Source organism: Acomys russatus, chromosome 19 (genome assembly GCF_903995435.1).
Source record: "Acomys russatus chromosome 19, mAcoRus1.1, whole genome shotgun sequence".
NCBI classification, from domain to species: Eukaryota; Metazoa; Chordata; class Mammalia; order Rodentia; family Muridae; genus Acomys; species Acomys russatus.
The window spans coordinates 8,841,543-8,856,902 of record NC_067155.1 but is presented as its reverse complement, the minus strand read 5'-3'; the positions used below and the strand labels follow the sequence as shown (position 1 = coordinate 8,856,902).

General features: G+C 45.9%; 1 protein-coding gene across 1 annotated transcript in view; it reads right to left on the bottom strand.

Annotated features, from left to right (window-relative positions):
* The window catches only part of LOC127203049 (ubiquitin carboxyl-terminal hydrolase 29-like), a 230,338-nt gene that overhangs the window by 50,139 nt on the left and 164,839 nt on the right, over window positions 1–15,360 (bottom strand). The window contains exon 2 of the mRNA XM_051161863.1: window positions 426–525. Within this exon, the coding sequence (XP_051017820.1) occupies window positions 426–525 (100 nt within the window). The remainder of the gene's footprint in view (window positions 1–425; window positions 526–15,360) is intronic.

Below are 15,360 nucleotides of genomic sequence, written 5' to 3'. Positions count from 1 at the left end.
AAAAACCCAAAAAAACCCAAACAAACAAACAAAAAACGAAGGAATGGGAACAAGTACCGCCTGAAACTTGATCTCCAATAGGAGTGGAAACATCTGGCAACATCTGGGGACAAGTTTAGCTGCCACACAAGAGGAGCTTGTGGGCTAAAGGGATGGCTCAGTGGGTAAAGGAATTTGTTCCCAAGCCTGATGACAGTGACTTCTGTACATCGGATCCACATGGTGGAAGGAGACACCTGACTCCTGCAAGTTGTGTCCTGACTTATATTCATGTGGATGTAAGCACACACGCACACACACACATACACACACACACTAAATAAGTGTAACAAAAATAAAGATGTTACTGGTATGGAGTAGGTAGGGACTGAACATTCTTAACATCCTAAGAAAGGATTTTCCTCCCATAAGCCCCATGCACTCACAATGCAACGGGTTCTCCAGAGTTGAAAGTCCACAGTGCAGGACAAAGGAGCCCCTGGGCCAGATGCGGTCGCCTGCTGAAGATCCAACTGAAGCTCTCTTCTGTTGTAAAAGTTAAAAAAAAAAAAAAAAAAAAAAAGGAAAGTACGTTACTTGCAATAAAATGGATAGATGGGGCTGCAGAAATGGCTCAGCGGTTAAGAGCACTTGCTGCTTTTGCAGAGGACTTTGGTTTGGCTCCCAGCATCTACACAGTGGCTCACGACCATCTGTAATTCCAGTTCCAGGGGACCCAACACCCTCTTCTGACCCCTGGCACCAGGCATGCATATGGTACATAAACATGCATGTAGACAAAAAAAATCCATACATACAAAACTAAAATAAGTAAGTATTTTCTTTTTTCTTTTTAAGAAAGAAAATGGATTGAATTGGAGGTTGCCATATTGCTTAAAAACAAGCCAAACTCACAAAGACAAATATCATATATTTTCTCTCATATGTAGAACCCAGTATATATATATATATATATGTCATACACACACACACACACACACACACACACACACACACACACACACACACACACACACACCCCTACCAGCTTGTATGTATATAAAGGTAGACTTGAGACTATCTGCTTTTTAAAATTGTGCGTTATCAATTCGTCAACTAAAAGTTCAGGGCTCACAACAGAAGAAGGAGTAGGAAAGATTCTGTTCCAGAGAGAAGTTTGCTACGAGAGTACGTCTCCTAGAAACATCAGAGAGGCTACATCCGTGAAGTTTTAACAACATGGCTACCTAACGGTGATGACAGCTGAACAGTGATTACACCAATGGGCATGCGAACGTGGAGGGGGAGGAGTCTCTAGGGCTTCAAACCTAGCCAATGAGCTACATGCAACTGTGGGATACCGAGAGCAGGAGAAATGGTCTTTCCCAAGGGAAAGCACCCTAGTTGTCTATCGAACACCAAATTGTCAGACCTGACACAATATACAAACAGGTAGCATTATATAGACGGAGAAGGTCGTGTTTATGTATCTGGGAACACATATGCACATGTACAATGTAACAGCAATTAAAGAAAAAGAGGGCTGGAGAGATGGCTCAGTGGTTAAGAGCACTGGCTGCTCTTCCAAAGGTCCTGAGTTCAATTCCCAGCAACCACATGGTGGCTCACAACCATCTGTAATAAGGTCTAGCGCCTTCTGTACATGCAGACAGAACACTGTATACATAAAAAAAAAAAAAAAAAAAAAAAAAAAAATCTTTATAAAAAAAAAAAAAAAAAAGAAAAGAAAAGAAAAAGAGGCCCTGAAGTTGAGGGGAGGAGGGCAACGGCGCTGCACGGGAAAGTTTGGAGGAAGAAAAGGAAAGAGGAGAAATTATGTAGTTATATAATAAGTTAAAAAAATAATATAGCCGGGCGTGGTGGCACACGTCTTTAAACCCAGCACTCGGGAGGTAGAGGCAGGTGGATCACTGTGAGTTTGAGGCCAGCCTGGTCTACAAAGCGAATCCAGGACAGCCAAGGCTACACAGGGAAACCCTGTCTCGAAAAACCAAAACCAAAACAAAACAAAACAAAAATATCAATAAAATGTATGCATGGGCACACTCATGGAGGCCATGAACTTGAGGGGAGGGGGCAACAACATGGGAAAGGTTGGAGGAAGAAAAGGAAAAAGGAGAAACTATGTAATTGTATAATAAATTAAAAATAAAAATAAAAAATAGCATAAATAAGATGTGAGCATGGGCACACTCATGCCCACGTGAGGAAGCCAGAGGGTGTGGGAGGTGCTCTACCACTCTCCATCTTATTCTCCTTTGAAAGGATCAAAGAGCATCTAGAGCTCGGCTGGCAGCCAGCAAGTCCGAGAGATTTTCCTATCTCTGCTTTCACAGATACACACGCGATCATACCTATCTTTTCTTTTTATTTGTTTTTTTATTGTGGATTCTAGGAATCTGAACTCAAGCTCTTATTGGGGTGGTGAGCATCACCTACCCCCTGAGTGATCTCCCTAGGCCCATTTTTGGCTTTTGAGATAGGGTATCATCTAGCCAAGGCTGGCCTTGAACACACTACAGAGCTGAGATTGGCCTTGAACTCTCGAGTCTCCTTCCTCCACCTCCCAAGCGCTGGGATTACGTCACTGTGCTCTGTTAGATAGGAAGAGGAAGGAGATTAAAGAGAGGGGAGGAAGGGAGCAGGAGACGGCAGCAAGAGGTCATTGTAGTCACATGATGAAAACGTCATCGTAGAACCCATTTGTACAGTGGCTTGGTATAATGAGCACATTTATACAAGGAGTGCCTTCTCATTTAATGTAATTAAGTTAATTAATTTATTTATTTTAAGTATTTATTATGTATGGTGTTCTGCCTGCATGTACACCTGCAGGCCAGAAGAAGGCACCAGATTTCATTGTGGATGGTTGTGAGCCACCATGTGGTTGCTGGGGATCGAACTCAGGACCTCTGGAAGAGCAGTCAGTGCTCTTAACCGCTGAGCCATCTCTCCAGCCCCTATTTTATTTTTATTTTATTTTTAATTAAAGAAAATAGCAGGAAGTTTCGTGGGGTTGTTGGAAGCATTTTGGTACCCAATAGGCTGGGGATGTGCTCGATGGGTAAAGTATTTGCCTTCGGGGGTGATGCATGTCTGTGCTCCCAGCACTCCCATAATGAAATGGAAGCCAGGGACTGGCAGATGCCTGGATCAAGGGCCAGCAAGGGTTGCCCAGCAATAGGCAACAGAGATATTCCATCTCAAAAAAACAAGGTGGAAGGTAAGCACTGACACCTCAGGTCGTCCTCAGACCTCCATGTGTGTGCTACACGCACAGAGCATCAGCACTCACACACACCAACTCACTGACTCACACAAACATGTACACACGTAAACACACCACGCGTGCATCCTGCAAATGAACCTACATGTAGACGTTATAAAAAAAAAAATAATAATAAGAGCCGGGCGTGGTGGCGCACGCCTTTAATCCCAGCACTCGGGAGGCAGAGGCTGGCAGATCGCTGTGAGTTCGAGGCCAGCCTGGTCTACAAAGTGAGTCAAGGATGGCCAAGGCTACACAGAGAAACCCTGTCTTGAAAAAAACAAAATAAATGAATAAGTAAATAAAAATAAATAAAACAAAATGATCAGCAAGTGTTATACAGAATTGTTGGGAGCGCTCTGGTGCGCATGGCAAGCTATTTTCGGGTGATACAGGAGAGAACTGGCAAGAGATTGATGCTATTATGAGAAACTCTGTTATCTCCAGTGCTGAACCAGCTGCTGCCCGGACCGCCCAGCAATGCCATGGGGCTGCATTCTTGGAGACTTCTGGGAGGAGGACAGGAAGGAGGTGAGAACACAGACCCAAGTCAGATGGGACAGCTCAGGCCATTGGGGGCAGCACGGAGACCAAACGGAGGGTACAGCACCAGTAAGTGTCCAGATGTGAGATCTGGAGGAAGAGAGGATGGGATTGAAGCTTTGGAGATGCGGGTGAGGTTAGGAACAGGTTGTAGCTAGCTGTTCAAGCCACACCCACCGGCAGAGAAGTCTAGAGTGTTGGCCATGAGGACTCAGAGCTGAGAGCAGAGGCCGTGAGTGAATAGGTCAGGCCAGTGAAGTCTCGGTCATCCACGCCCAACCGCAAAGAAACCTCACTATTCTAATTAAATCTTATTTTCTATTTTTGTTTTTTTTTTCGAGACAGGGTCTCTCTGTGTAGCCTTGGCCGTCCTGGACTCTCTTTGTAGACAAGGCTGGCCTTGAACTCATAGCAATTCGCCTGCCTCTGCCTCCCGAGTGCTGGGATTAAAGGTGTAAATCTTATTTTTGTTCGATTTTGCTTTTACTTTCCTTTTTGCCTTTCTTCCAGAGGTGAGACTGGAACCCAGGCATCCACACAGGAGAGGTAGGCAAGTGGTCCACCACACTTGTAGCGCTCATGAAATACTTTTTTTTGTAGTACTGAGGGTTCTTGGGCATGCTAGACAAGTGATTTACCACTGAGTCATGTCTGCAGCCCTATTTTTACTTTTATTTTGAGTAGGAATCTTACTTAGTTGCCTAGGTTGGCCTTGAGCTTATTCTGTGGTCCAGTTAGGTCTTTTAAATTTGATGATGATATGTGTGTGTGTCACAAATGCCACAGAATCCTGTGTGGAGAGACCAGAGGACAACATTTGGAAGCTAATTTTCTCCTTCTACTCCGTGAATCCCTGGGATTGAACTCAGGCAGTTGGTTTGGCTGCAGGCCTCTTTACCCCCCCGATCCATCTTGTCAGCCCCCAGGAAATCTTGAGCTCACACTCTTCCTGTCTTAGCCTTTTAAGCAGCCGGGGTTGCAGGCCTATGCCACACATACAGTATTCCAAAGAAATGTAAAACGACATGAGACTAATGAGGGGACTCAGTGGGTGAGGCATGAGGGGAGGAGTTTGGGTCCTCCACACCCATTAACAAGGTGGGCATGGAAGCCAGGCCTGTACCCCAAGGACTGGCAGGCACAGATTGGCAGATCCAAGGGGCTCACTGGTCTGCTGTAAAAGCTCCAGGTTTGGCGTGGGACCCTCCTTCAAAAAATAAGGTGGAGAATCAATGGAAGAAGACCTTTCAGCAGCCAACTCTGGCCCTCCGCTTGTGCCCACAAGGAGGTACACACACAGGTATTCCCAACACCAGAAATTAAAAGCAGCCCCAGGAAACCCAAGATGAGCAACAGCACCGAACTCTTCCCTAGAAACGGGGCGACCAATATTACTTTGCTTGGCTCATCCTACTGCTGACCCTGTTAAATTTGGTATTTGGGCTGTGATTGATTGGGAGAATCCTCGCCTCACATGCATGAAGCCCTGGCTTGGAGCCTCAGCTCTGTAGACCAGGTTTAGTGTTGAATTTCCCATCATTCCAGCGATCCTCAGAGTCAGGAGCATCAGTCGTTCAAGACTAGCCTGGGATACAAGAGAATTTATCTGGGGCTGGAGTGATGGCTCAGAGGTTAAGAACACTGGCTGCTCTCTTCCAAAGGTCCCGAGTTCAGTTCCCAGCAACCACATGGTGGCTCACAACCATCTATAGTGAGATCATGCAGGCAAAACACTGTGTGTATGATAAATAAATATGTCTTTTTTAAAAAAAGAAAAAACTTGTCTGGGGGGAAAAAAAGAGAAGCAGCAGCAAAAACAAGCCACCAAAATGTTAATATTTCACCTCTGGTTATTTTCCCCAGGAGTTAAAAGAATCGACATTAAAAATGACATTTAAGAACTCTCGCATTTAGCTATTATTTGTGCTGAGATGTTTGCACCTCACCTTTTAAATGTTTGCACCCTGTTGGAGGCTGCACCCCATGCCCCCCTCGTCCTAACCCTGCTGAACTTGAGCAGACAAGAGAGGGAACATTTCCAGGTGAGAGGAAGCAAGCGTTTAGAACGTTTACATGAGCAGCCCGGCCACGTGGGCCCTCCGGTCTTCAGAATTCCACAGGGTTTCCAGTGAGCTAGGGGCGGTGTTGGATCGCAGGCAAGATGTACATCCAAGTGATGGGGGCAGAACATTGCTTTCTTGCAGACATGTGGGAGGCAGCCCCTTCCAAGATATGAAAAAAAGCATACTTAATGCTAACCATCTGTTTGGCAAATTACAGGAGTCCTTGCAGCTTCTAAACAGTTTTCCTCTACCGTTTAGAACCGATCAGGTCGCAGTATCCATTTTCGAAGGGGTGAGACTCTCCATCCTAAAGACCCTTCATAGCATCATCCATCCATCGGCTCTATCTATTGATCCGTCTGTCTGTCTAGTCGTGTAACTAAATCATTATTTTGTTTATTTGGGTTTTTATTTTATTTTATTTGTTGTTGTTGTTGTTGTTTTTTTGTTTTTTGAGACAAGGTTTCTCTGTGTAGCCTTAGCTATCTTGGACTCACTTTGTAGACCAGGCTGGCCTCGAACTCACAGCGATCCACCTGCCTCTGCCTCCTGAGTCCTGGGATTAAAGGTGTGCGCCACCACGCCTGGCCCAGGTTCTTTCCTTCTGCCGTGTTGGTTCCAGGGACTGAACTCAGGTTGTCAGGCACCTTAATTTACTGAGCCATCTCACCAGCCCTACTTAATTAAAAAAAATTTTATTTATTTATTTATTTATTGCCCAGGAGTGGTGTTGCATGCCTGTAATCCCAGCACTCGAGAGACAGAGGCAGGTAGGTCTCTGTGAGTTCGAGGCCAGCCTGGTCTACAAAGTGAGTCTAAGGCAGCTATGACTACACAGAGAAACCTGGTCTCAAAAAAACAAAAACAAAGCCAAAATTTTAAATATTATTTATTTACGTATTTTTGGTTTTTCAAGATAGGGAACCCCGGCTGTTCTATAACTCCCCCCCCCCCCTTTCTTTCTTTCCACCAGGCTGGCCTTGAACTCAGAGATTGACCTACCTCTGCCTCCCAAACTCGGGATTAAAGGCTTGCACCACCACACCTGGCTTTTTTTTTTTTTCTTTTTTTTCTTTTTTTTTTTTTTTTGAGACAGGGTTTCTCTGTATAGCTTTGGCTGTCCTGGACTCTCTTTTGTAAACCAGGCTGGCCTTGAACTCACAGAGACCCGCTTCCCCCTGCGTTCCCGAGCGCTGGAATTACAGACGTGAGCCACCGTGCCTGTCTCTATAGTGTTTCTGTTCTACAAAATTCAACACCACACTGGGAGCACGGTGGAAGCCACCGGCAGTCTTATCACATCTCTCTGTCACCCGAGTCTTGCTCTGACTGTTGGACGAACTCTCAGACCGGAACTGCAGATTAAAGATATTGTGTATCTGCAGAATCAAGGCCGTGGCTACTTTCGGATTTGAGATTTTGTGCATTGGCAGGTTCAAGGTTTTGTCTTTTTCATACCGTAGATAAATCCTGACCAGTTGCCTCTGAGCCAGATGCAAAATGTGCATGTGATTTTTTCTAGATATTTTTGCACGTTATTTCCTGTAGGTATCTGCCACTGGGGAGCCTCGACTTCGCCGCCAGTTACAAATCTTTTTTTTTTTTTTTTTTAATTTTGCTTGTTGATTTGGGTGGGTGAGTACTCACATGCATATACTCTGCAAATGTGTGTAGGAAGGGCCAGAGGATGAGTCTCTCTCCTTCCATCTTATAGATCCTGGAGATGGAGCTTAGGTTGTCAGTTTTTTTCTTTTTAAAAAATATTTACTATTCTTTATTATGTATACAGTGTTCTACCTGCATGTAACTCCTGCAGGCCAGAAGAAGGCACCAGATCTCATTATGGATGGTTGTGAGCCATCCTGTGGTTGCTGGGATTTGAACTCAGGACCTTTGGAAGAGCAGCCAGTGCTCTTAACCTCTGAGCCATCTCTCCAGCACCTTTCTTTTTCTTTTTCTTTTCTTTTTTTTTTGTTTCTTTCGAAGGTTTCTTTGTGTAGCCTTGTCTGTCCTGGTCTCACTTTGTAGACCAGGCTGGCCTCGAATTTACAGAGATCCATCCAGTGGCTAGCTTGTCAGTCTTTTCTTTTCTTTTCTTTTTTTTTTTAAGATCTATGTATGTATTATTATGTATACAGTGCTCTGTCTGCATATACATCAGGCCAGATCACATTATAGATGGTTGTGAGCCACCATGTGGTTGCTGGGACCTGAACTGAGGACCTCCGGAAGAGCAGTCAGTGTGCTCAACCTCTGAGCCATCTCTCCAGCCCCATTTTTGCTTTTGTTTTTGTTTTTTTGTTTTTTGAGACAAGGTTTCTCTGTGTGGCCTTGGCTGTCCTAGACTCGCTTTGTAGACCAGGCTGGCCTTGAACTCACAGAGATCCACCTGCCTCTGCCTCCCGAGTGCTGGGATTAATGGCGTGCGCCACTACGCCGAGCTTAGTCTTGGTAGCAAGGACATCACTGAGCAGTCCTGTTGGCTCCTTGCTGCCAGTTCTTAGGGGTTCACTGAGAAGCTCTATGTTGTCATGATCTGGAGTAGCAACGCTGTCTGGCTTGTGACTTAAATGCTCCTTTAATTGCCTCCAGGAGTGTGGATAGCCATGGGGCTTCACTGGAATGGGGAGCTCAGCGAAGGGAACATGATTGCGTTCTCAAGGAGTTGTTCTGGTGATCTGGTTTAGGGTGGTATTTACAAAGATGGAGGACAGGGCAGGGGGTGCGGGGGATGGACTTAAGGAGTATAGAATTGGAGTCTACAGAACGTGTTGATCCTCAGTGAGAGATGAGTTAAGTAAAGAGGGAAGAGATTGCTTCTGGAGGTTGGATGGTGCTACTCACCCCCAAATTCACCCAAAACCTCAGGTAGGATGTTATTTGGAACAAGATGTTTTTGAGGGCTGGAGAGGTGGCCCATGGTCAATGTGCCTACATCCAAGCCTGATGATGTCTTGAGTTTAGTCTCTGGGACCCACATGGGAGAAGAGAAGAAACTCCTAAAGGTATCATTTAATATCTCCATTTGTAAACCATGGTGTGCACGCACATGCAGGGGTGAATTCTCACGCACATGCAGGGGTGAATTCTCTCTCTCTCTCTCTCTCTCTCTCTCTCTCTCTCTCTCTCTCTCTATATATATATATATATATATATATATATATATATATCTGTATGTCTTTTTCTGTCTCTCTCTGTGTGTGTCTATCTGTCTCTGTGTGTGTGTCTATCTGTCTCTGTGTGTGTGTGTCTGTCTGTCTGTCTCTCTCTCTCTGTGTCTGTCTGTCTGTCTCTGTCTCTCTCTCTCTCTGTGTCTGTGGGTCTGTCTGTCTCTGTTTCTCTCTGTGTGTGTCTGTCTCTGTCTCTCTGTCTGTCTGTCTCTGTCTCCCTGTCTGTCTGTCTCTGTCTCTCTCTGTGTGTGTCTGTCTCTCTGTGTGTGTCTGTATGTCTCTCTGTCTGTCCGTCTCTGTCTCTGTGTGTGTGTGTCTGTGTGTCTGTCCATCTCTGTCTCTCTGTGTGTGTGTGTGTCTGTGTGTCTGTCTGTCTGTCTCTGTCTCTCTCTGTGTGTGTCTGTCTCTGTCTCTCTCTGTGTGTCTGTGTGTCTGTCTGTCCCTGTCTCTGTGTGTGTGTCTGTGTGTCTGTCTGTCTCTGTCTCTCTCTGTGTGTCTGTCTGTCTCTCTCTTTCTCTCTCTCTCTCTGTCTCTCATGCACACATGTGCATGCACACACACATAACATAATTTAAAATTTTAAACAGAATGCTCTGCATCACGATGGCGGCTGTCACTCTGGATAGGGTGGGCTGTGAATGTGAGGATGCTTCCTTATAGGAAACTCAAAAGGACACAACCAAAGGCAAAGCCTGTGATGGTTCACGCAGAGCTTGGTGTGTGGCATCTTCAAGCCAAGGGGCCCAAAACATTGCTGGCAACAAGCAGGAACACCAGAAAAGGAGAGGAGAGTTTATCCCCAGAACCAGAGGAAGCCAGCACTGTAGACACTGATTTCAGGGACTGGCCTCTGAACTGGAAGAGAATAACTCTGTCATCTAAAGTCATGTGTCTTGAGGTCATTTGGCATAGCCATCAGCAGAGGGAACCAATTTGGGGACAGTCCCTCAGATTATTACAGGAACATCCCTGTAATCAGGTGATACGAGTCGGAAACTCAGCTTTGTTTGTTTGTTTGTTTGTTGTTTTTTGAGACAGGGTCTCTCTGTGTAGCCTTGGTTGTCCCGGACTTGCTTTGTAGACCAGACTGGCCTCAAACCCACAGCGATCCACCTGCCTCTGCCTCCCGAGTGCTGGGATTAAAGGCATGTGCCACCACCGCCTGGCGACTCAGCTCTTCTCTTTGGTACCTGTGCAATTTACAAATACCTGCTGCCTTCCCATTTATTTGAAGGGAATGAAAAGATTCCAACCTTAGCAGACAGTAGATAATAGACTTTCTGTCTACGTCTTTGTCTGTCTCTGTGTCTCAATCTACTTGTCTGTTTCTCTGTGGGATGTGTGTGTGTGTGTGTGTGTGTGTGTGTGTGTGTGTTTGTGTGTGTCTGTGTATGTATGTACACTCTCACATGTGTACCATATGTAATATGTGTACACAGGCTCTCAGGGTGTCCCAACTCCACTTTATTTTTGAGCCAGGGTTTCACTAGCTGATCTAGAACTTGCTATATAGATATGGCGGGTCTTGAACTCACAGAGATTCATGTGTCTCTTCTTCCCAGGTGCAGAAATTAAAGGTATGCAGTGCCACACACTTTTAATATTCGAATTTCAGAGGAATACACACATCCAGGCTCTTGCTGAATTCATGTCATCAGGGCCAGTGCAATGGCTCAGTGGGCAAAGGCATCTGCCACCAAGATGGATTCCCCAGAACTCACAATGTAGAAAGAGAGAACCCATATGCTGCCCTCTACCCCTCAAATGTGAGCTACTGCGTGTTTGTGCCGGCACATATACAAGCACACACATGAAAAATTTAAAAAACCAGCAAAACATTCTAAGCAAATCCTCGCCGCCATATGCATTTTCCCCTCTCATGGTCCAGTTACAGTTCAGAGTGTCACATGCATCTGATGAGAGAGTCCCACAAGTTGATAGCGGGGCTGGAAAACTCGATCCCTTGTGCCTAGAGCTGTCACAGCTGCTATAACCCCACTGCATTCCTCACAGTTTGGCAGTGATGATGCTTGGTGGGAATGGAAAACCAGTATATATGGACCAGGATGTAGGCAGCGGAGAAAAGGAAGAGCCTGCTGTGATGTTTACCTGGTGGGAGACAAGTCTGAGGGCGAAGGGGTGTGAGAGTAGAGATGGAAAGGTGATCAGAGGTTACTCTCATGCAAAGTGGTATTTCAGGGCGTTGGGAAGAGACAGTTCAGCGTTTAAAACACTTGCCGTGCAGGCATGAAGAATAGATTTCAGATCACCAGAAGTTCACGTACGTGCAGGGTGGCTGAGGCATCCCATCCGATACAGGGGACTCTGACAGGCAGAGGAGTGAAGGAGTTCAGATGCCAACCCCGGGTCTCCGCATACAGATACATGCACATGTGTGTAGACTCCATCACACATAGGCACACACATGTGCACCTGCACACCTACAAAAACATTCTCATCTACGTCCATGGGCATTACACATTGGTGAAAAATGAAAGAGAAAAAAAAAAAACTCTGATGGATCCGGCTTCCTGGGTGGAAGAGGTTTTATTTTGATAGTTTCTGTGGAATTTCATACATCAGGATCAAGGAGGGAGGGATTGAGAAAGGGGGGGGGGGGCGGGAGGGAAGACCGGGGGAAAGAGACAGAGACAGAGAATTTGAGCTAGAGGCAGAAAGAGAGGCTTAACTGTGAGACCCAGGCCTGGGCCCAGTTTGAAGGACCTCATGGAGGAAAGACATCAGTTCCCTAAGGCGTGCTGCTGGCTGGCAGTGCTTTAGGAGGGCGCATTCTTGGCATGGAGTCTCACAGTATGATTGAGGTAGAGCAAGGGCTTGTGGGATATGTTGAAGCAATCTCCTTGAACCTCTGTGTGGCCATGGGTCCAGGCTGAGGGATGACACACCCTAGCTGAGATTAAATAAGGTGTCTGTTTTTTTCCTATTTCCTTGAGATTATTATTTTATTTTATTTTTTGGTGGGGGTACAGAGCTTTTAATACTAAGACCAGGAATGCTGCATAGAAATCAAGACAACTTAGTCACCCCAGTGTCAAAGCACAGAATGTCTTAGCGAGACTTTGGAAACTGGAGACAGTGGAAAGGCAGGAGACATTCATTGTATAAATAAATTACATTTATTTTGTGAATGGTGTGTGTGCGCGTGTGTCTGTGTGTGTGTGTGTGTCTGTGTGTGTGTGTCTCTGTGTGTGTGTATGTGTGTGTTTGTGTATGTCTCTGTGTTTGTGTATGTGTGTGTTTGTGTGTGTGTCTGTGTGTGTATGTCTCTGTGTGTCTGTGTGCGTGTGTGTGACTACCAGTGTTCATAGTTTCTGAGGAAGCCAGACTGACTGCACAGGAAAGGGGTAAAGAACCTCCTTTCCAGGGGCCAGTGGGATGGCTCAGTGCATAAAGGTGACTGCTACCAAGACAGAAGGCCTGACTTGGATCCTCAGGACCCACATGATGGGAGAAGAGAACCGACCCCCAAAAGTTGTTCCTCAATTTCCATATGCACGCTGTGTCATGTGCACACCCCACTGAACCAGTACACAAGATTAAAACTAAGTAAATAAATAAGTGCAAAAAACCAATTCTTCCTGCTTAGTTCTCCCGAGGCTGCATCTACAAGCAGGAGGAAAGCATATACGTTTCATTAATTCTACATGTAGGAGAAGGTGAAGTCTAAAGCAGGCCTTTGTATTTTTCAGACAAATAGTAGTATGTTTGAGAAGGAACGACAAGATGGATGGGTCTCTATATTCGGGGAGTAAACTCCAGGCTGTCGCTAGGAGATATATGGGGCCAGTCAGGCTCAGGGGAGATAAGAGCTACTTCACGGTGTCTATGTGGGTTCAGGGCAGCCCAGTCACCGGCCTGTGGTCATGAAGGCTCTGTCCCAGTGTGATGTTTGAAGGACAATGGCCCTCCCCCAACGGCTCTTTATGGTCTCTTGTTGCTCCTGGCAGAGGCTAGCTGAATGGCCCTTCCAGTGGCCACCTGTGGGCAGTTTCAGTCTGAAAGAGCTGACAGGCCAGCCTGGTGTATTTTGAAATAGTTTGTCTCTAATGTACATCTTGGCTAGTGTAAATAATACTTTTAGTGAATATGGATGGGCAGCTACCTCTTATGCATACCACCTTGACTTCCTTGGAACACGTACTCCCCTCCCCCAGTGTTGTTGTTACACACAAATATTGATGAGTTGGTGGGTGGGCGTGGATGTCCACTCTACCTGTCACTGCCAACTGGGCTACAACTGGGTGCTGTAGATATTCACCCTGTGAGCCCCTCCCCTTGTAATGACATGCAGTTGTGCTTCTGCAACAATGTATCTTCTTCTTTCTCTTGTTATTTTTGGTTTGGAGACAGGGCCTCTCACAGCACTCAGGAGGCAGAGGTAGCTGGATCTCTATGGCTGAATTGCAGGACAGCCCAGGCTACACAGAGAAACCTTGTCTACAAACAAACAAACAAACAAACACACAGGTAAACAAATAAAAGACAGGGCCTGTGTAACCCAGGACCTCACAGTCACAATATATCTGAGGATGACCTTGAACTTGACCTTCTTGCCTCCACTTCCAGAGGGCTGGCCTCACAGATGATCACCGCCACGCCACATTTATGCAGTACTGGGATTCAAACTTAAGGATTTGCTCATTCTTTGCAAGTTCTCCACCAGCTGAGTGACATCCTTACCCTCTTTTGTTTGTTTGTTTGTTTTGTTTTGTTTTTCGAGGCAAGGTCTCTCTATGTAGCCTTGGCTGTCCTAGACTCCTTTTGTAGACCAGGTTGGCCTTGAACTCACAGCGATCCATCTGGTTCTGCCTCCAGAATGCTGGGATTAATGGCGTGAGCCACCACACCTGGCCATCCTTATCCTCTTGTGTATGCTTTTTTTTTTTTTTTTTCATATTTACATTTGAGAGAGAGAGGCAGAGAGACAGAGACAGAGACAGACAGAGACACAGAGAGAGACAGAGAGACAGAGAGAGACAGAGAGAGAGACAGAGAGAGAGGCAGAGAGACAGAGACATAGACAGAGAAAGACAGAGACAGAGACATAGACAGAGAGAGAGAGACACACACAGAGACACAGACAGAGACAGAGACAGAGTGTGTGCGCACAGGAGGGTGACATGGCATGCTTCCGGAGGTGAGAGGGCAAACGGTGACACTGAGCTCAGGTTGTCAGGTTTGGTGGCGAGTTCTTTAAAGTTTATAACTTTAAAATGTTGTGGAAGTCTTTTGGAAAGTGAGCAATCCCTTGGTAAGAAAGGTCAATCCTGTGACTTGCCGAATAATTGCCTTCTGGAAGATGCTTTTTCTTTCAAAGAGTGAGCCGAGTCCTGCGGCTCCCTCTGGAGAGTCGTGCCTCCTTCAGTGTCACGACTCAGGTACAGTGAGTCATCTCCCAAATTACAGGAACTACGACGTGGTGTCCGTGTGAAGGCTGGGGACTGACAAATGAAAATTGCTTTTTACCAATTCAGTAGAGATGTGTTTTCTCACGCTGGGTTTTTTGAGAGCGACATTTGTCATTTAAATGTCAACGCCTTGATGAGAGTGCCATCTGAAACAGCAATAACTGTAATGTAAAAATGTGTGCCCACTCTGCACCCCGGGAGACAAGGATAACGGGAAGCAAGCCCACAGCATTTTGAGCAGCTGTGTAGTTAAATGGATTTTCTTCTGAAACAGAATACGTTCTCATCAGAGTACGTTGGGGGCTGAAGGTCAAATTTCTTCTTTAGAAAATTTAATTAAAATTTTAATTAAGTTTGGAGTGTGCGCGTGCACATGCCTGCATATGTGTTTATGCACCCCCACAGCTTGGGTATGGAGGTCAGAGGGCAACCGGAGGAGTTGATTCTTTCCTTTCGTCATGTGACAGAGCTTAGGTCTTCTAGCCTTGCAGCAGGCGTCTCTACCTGATGAGCTCTCTTACTGCCTGAGTGTTGCCAGCTTTCCTTCCTTCCTTCTTCTTTTTCTTTTCTTTTCTTTGTTTGTTTTTTGTTTTTCTGAGACAGGGTCTCTCTGTGTAGCCTTGGCTGTCCTGGAATTCACTCTGTAGACCAGGCTAGCCTCAAACTCACAGCGATCTGCCTGCCTCTGCCTCACGAGTGCTGGCTGGCATTAAAGGCATGCGCCACCACCACCTGGCTTCTTTTTCTTTTCTTTTCTTTTTTCTTTCCTTTTTTTTCCCCTTCTGGTTTTTTTGAGACAGGGTTTCTCTGTGTAGCCCTTGCTGTCCTGGAACTCACTCTGTAGACCAGGCTGGCCTCGATCTCACAGAGATCGGCTTGTCTGTCTC